This window comes from Salvia miltiorrhiza, chromosome 8, assembly GCF_028751815.1.
Source record: "Salvia miltiorrhiza cultivar Shanhuang (shh) chromosome 8, IMPLAD_Smil_shh, whole genome shotgun sequence".
Classification (NCBI taxonomy): Eukaryota; Viridiplantae; Streptophyta; class Magnoliopsida; order Lamiales; family Lamiaceae; genus Salvia; species Salvia miltiorrhiza.
In genome coordinates, this window is record NC_080394.1 from 33196963 (window position 1) to 33202009 (window position 5047).

Consider the following 5047-nt stretch of genomic DNA (forward strand, 5'->3'; position numbering starts at 1 on the left):
TCTCGCTTAGCTGCTGCTTCTTCTTCTTCTTCTTCTTCTTCTTCTGCTTCTTCTTCTTCTTCTTCTTCTTCTTCTTATTATTATTATTATTATTATTATTATTATTATTATTATTATTATTATTACCTATTTAGCACACATATCACTTTTCGAAAAAAATAATTATAATTAATTTTATGATAGACTGATAGTATTCTTGAAGATAACTATCATAAATATGAGGCAATCATGCCTAACCTGTAATTTCCCTCCCCCAAAAGAAACACACATCTGCTAGCATTAGATTATACACAAGTTACAGTTATAATATATTGGGTTATTAGCCTGTAAATACATAAATTTTTTATATTTTCTGAAATTTAACATGATTTTTATTTTTAGCCCATAAATACACGAACTTAGCATTTTTTCTGATTTTTGACATCGACAAGAAAAAATTCTAATTTACTATTAACGTGAAGGTCGGGATACCATGTCATTCACTCTCAAATCAAAATAATGAATCAAATTATTCTATTCAAGTGCATATTTCGTAGTCCACATCATGTATTCCGGCCTCCGCCTCAACAACAAATAGAGTTTTTTCATGTCGATGTCAAAAATCAGAAAAAATGATAAGTTCGTGTATTTGTGGGCTAAAAATAAAAGTCATGTTAAATTTCAAAAAATATAAAAAGTTCATGTATTTACAGGCTAATAACCCTAATATATTTAGATAAGCATTAATATGAATATTAATGCACATATATTTAAATTGTATTCGATCCAGATTTTGATCCATCTGGACTCTGATCCATTTTTTCTTAAAATGACACTAACACTGATACGGAATGACACTGACACTAACACTATATTGAAGTGACACTAACATTATTTTATTTTACAAATGACACTATTTTATTTTATATATAACACTATTTTGAAAATTACACTAACACTTGATATCTAAAAAGGATAATCTAATTGGATTAGATCCGAATTAGGATTCGGGTCGAATATAACTCGAATGTATGGTCCAGGAGGAGATTTTGTGTAGAAATTATGGCAAAAACATTTGATAGTGTGGAGATTCCAAAGCAGAGAAATAAGATAAACCGAGCAACCGCATTGGACCGGGTTCTCCTCCCCCACCGATGCAACCGAACCGTCTGTTAGCGCACGTGTCACCAACCAAACATGTGGCCTCAAACTCTCATATGCGTACTTTCCTTTTTTCCTTTCCCCGTATGTTCAGATTCCCTCTCCCTCTCAGATTCTCCTCTCCCACAAATTTGCAGACGACAAATCTATGGCTGAAGCCACCTCCACGCTATGCTTCTCCACCTTGTCTGCCTCGATTCCCTTCTCCAAGGACTCTTCCTCCAGAAATTGGGCTTCAACATCTTTTGCTACCGCACCTAAATTATCTTCCCAATTTCACCGCCACCGATCTCCCTACCTCAATTTTACCCTCAAAGCCTCCGGCTCCTCCCATTTCCTCGGCGATGATGCTTTCGGATTTTACCCATGGGAGAACAATGACTCTGCTGAATCCTGTATTTCTCCTATATTTCTCAGAATTACTTAATTTTATGTGTTATCTCTTTTTAAGAAGTATTCAGCATGCTACCATTTTCACTTGAAGATTTAGGTATATATTACTTTGGAAGTTTTGCTCTTGTTTATTTCTTCTTTTAGATATTTTCTTCTGTCGGCCTTTTTTTTGTAGCTATACAATGGGTTTCGGAGGAGAAGATCACGTTATTTACTTCTGATGGGCTGATTCAGATCGGCGGGAATCTTGTGCCGCGCCGTGTTGATGTACTTGTTTCTTCCTTTTCTTGGGTTGTGTTTTTGACAAATTTGATTCTGATCCCTTGGTAATTGGTGTGAAGTTTCTAGGTAGTTTGTAATGCACAATGTTCCTATTTAGAATTCCCAAATTGGTTTCTAAATAAATGCTTTTGGAACTCATGATCTTTTTAAAATAGAGTAGTCCCTTACGCAATGCAATGCCCGTAAATGTTTTTTCTTTACAAGTCCGAGCATCCTTTGATGACACGAGTAATTGATACTCCCTCCGTCCCACCATTTTAATCCCTTATTCCATTTTGAGATGTCCCAAAAAGATAGTCCACTTTTCTAATTAATACTATATAAAAATATTATTTTTACTAAATTAACCTTATTTAATGCTTCACTTAAATGTGAAAAGGATGTGTGAAAATAATAAATAAGGGTATAAAAGATAAAAATATAAAAATTAAATGCATTTTCTTAATATGTGTGAAAAGTGGGAGGGGACTAAAATGGTGGGACGGAGGGAGTACTAGTTTTTATCTGTAACATTTCTAGTGCCAATCATATGTTTTATTAATCTACCATTTCTTTGATGGATTGATTAATTTTGAACTTGTTTGACCATCTATCTAATCTTTCAAAAAGTTGATTATATGTTTTATCAATCTATCACAAGAAGTACATGCCCCTCCCTTCTCCCTTTCAGCTAGTGCACTTCAATTATACTATATTCTTTCATTTAATGATATATTTGAGTCAAGAAAGTAACCATTTTCTGATATTATCTCAGGAAGCTGTTTGTAGACTATTAGCATTCCCTTCACAATTTTGATTTTTTCTTCAAGTTTTGAATCTCTTGCTTGTTCACTTTGGTTGTAAATTTATCACAAGAAAAGAACGGATAAAAAAAATCTCCCTTTAAATCCCTTTCTTCTGCCTCATTTTCTATAAAAAAATAATTTTACCCTTTCTAATTCCTCATTTTCACTCTATGGTGGGATAATATTATCATGTGGTATTGGTGTGATAATATTATTCCTCCTTGGAGGGAAAAGGAGGAATAAGAAAGGGTGAAATTCTTTTTAATAGAAAATGAGGGAAAATAATGGAGGGATTTAAAGGGATAAAAAATCGTATCCCTCCTTTTCTTGTGATAAATTTACAGCCAAAGGGAACACACCCTTAATGAATAAAGTGAAGTAGTGAACTATCTAATATATGTGGAAATTTCACCATGCAGAAGAAACAAGGGAATGCAAAAATGTCCCAAAAATCTCAACGGTTTCAGGAGAGCAAGTACATGGATCCAAACCAAAGCCTATGTCTTGGTGCTCTTTTTGATATTGCAGCAACAAATGTAAAAATCTGACCCTTATAGTGATATCTTGCATTTCAAACTTCTTTTAAAACCTTTTGGAGATTGCTCTATACTAGGGACTTGATACGGGTAGACGCCTTTGTATATTTGGCTTCTGTCGCTCCATTGAGATGCTTTGTGATGTTGTGGAAGACACTGTCTTGGAGCATGGTGGAGAGGTACAACTTATTATATTTGTCATGTTTGAATAAATTTTAGAGTTCTTGTTCTTTTGGTACTAATTTAATCCCATTAGCGTGTTCACTTGAATGTTATCATCTGAAAATCACTATGCTTGTCGATGGGTGAGGTCCTGAATTTCGAGAGGGTTCTGAATCAGGGGAGGCCCTCATGTAGTGGTGCGCTGGGTGTCACTCCACCCACTTGATTAGCCCCTCCGAGGATTAGCTCCGCCCATGCTCTAAACTGATATATTTCTCCTATCACTGAAATGTTTTTAAATGATGGATTTGCCTGAATAAAGCTGAGATAGGATACTTCAGGAGAACTACATGATTACATATTTTCGAGAAACCACTTAACCTAACTGCATGATTACATATTACTTCAATAACCTATATCATCAGGAGAACTGCATGATTGCATATTACTTCGAGAAACCAATTAACCTATATTGTTACAGTTCTCTTTTCTTGTTCACCCCCCCCCCCCCCCCCAAACATTTTGGGGGTTTACATAATTGTTTAAGAACTTTGAGGATCTTTGGGCAAGAGTGTTAAAAAAATTGACTGCGCTAAAGAAGTGTGCCTTGCAGAGAGTTACTACATAAAAGATTGACACTCATTCTTGAAGTTCTTTTTTATTTCTTTTTTAGTTTGTGGGGGTGAGTTGGGTCTAGGTTTGGATGCATGGTTAGAATAGCAAATGCAAGATTTGCATCTAGAATATTACATTTGCATTTCTGTTTACTGAGTCGGAATCTTCTGCAATTTACTTAGTCTTTTGGCAATATATGTATTGATCATAGATAGTGAATCCAGCAGTATCCGAGACTGGTTGATTCATATTCATAGTTGTGTCAGCTGAAACTCTCCCATGTACCCCCGCCCGCAACCACCAAATTCTTGCTGCAAATATTGAATGTCTTCCTGCAAGGCTGTTCTGATTCGACACTTTTTGTATTTTTCACTAGATTTACGTGACTCAACCATTAGAGCTGTGTTAATTTGAAATCCAGGTAGTGGCAGCGGAGAAAGCAAGCCGGGGAGGGCTGCATGAAAAGCTAACGATGACTGTTGCAGTGCCGTTACTCTGGGGAGTTCCTCCAGCTTCGGAAACCCTTCACCTCGCTGTTAGGAGCGGAGGGGGGATTGTGGACAAGGTCTACTGGCAATGGAACTTCCTGTAAATTATCAGATTCTTCTCACCATTCTTAAAGCCTATTGTAAATAACATTGTGTAGAATTTGTAATTAATCACACGTACTCATACTTTGTCAATATAATTTAACGATTCTTGCTTTGTACATCTCTTGGGATACTCGCACTGATTGATACATCTCTCTCTCTCTGCATTGACTTTGTGATCATCTTGAGACATGAGCAATTTCAGCTCTACTATGCTCTCTGCTGTCATTGATTCAGTTCATGTTGGTCGTAAAAGTGAATGAGATGGCGTGGAAGATTTTTCAACACAAATTCATTGCATCTCGAGGCACTTTTAATTTATGGTTGGATCAAATCAGAGGAGCTCCCGGTTTCAAACACATACCTAACATTTGACAAAGGTTTGAACATAGTAAATTAATCCAATAGTATTTTTGCTTTGTGGGATGCAAGACTTTGCTACCATCTTAAATTATAAGCAACCAACTGTGGGAAAATGTGAAATTACCAACAAGACTTTTGTCCCAACAGCTGTTCCGGGCCTTCATCACCTGACAGCTCATGT

The 5047-nt window shown here is 35.9% G+C and overlaps 1 protein-coding gene across 1 annotated transcript; it reads left to right on the forward strand.

Annotated features, from left to right (window-relative positions):
- The first annotated feature begins 1185 nt into the window (after nt 1-1185).
- LOC130997800 (uncharacterized) lies at nt 1186-4624 on the forward strand. Its single transcript, XM_057923230.1, has 5 exons — nt 1186-1535; nt 1709-1800; nt 3020-3136; nt 3214-3315; nt 4335-4624. Exons 1-5 carry the CDS (start codon nt 1289-1291, stop codon nt 4503-4505), a joined length of 729 nt encoding a protein of 242 aa, XP_057779213.1. The 5' UTR covers nt 1186-1288; the 3' UTR covers nt 4506-4624.
- Nucleotides 4625-5047: the final 423 nt, after the last annotated feature.

Bases quoted from the DNA above. Each gene is read 5' to 3' on its own strand.
- LOC130997800 (XM_057923230.1), top strand. From the start codon at position 1,289: ATGGCTGAAGCCACCTCCACGCTATGCTTCTCCACCTTGTCTGCCTCG. The intron at 3,137-3,213 runs GTAAAAATCTGA...GCTCTATACTAG, and splicing joins TTGATATTGCAGCAACAAAT to GGACTTGATACGGGTAGACG. The intron at 3,316-4,334 runs GTACAACTTATT...TTTGAAATCCAG, and splicing joins TCTTGGAGCATGGTGGAGAG to GTAGTGGCAGCGGAGAAAGC.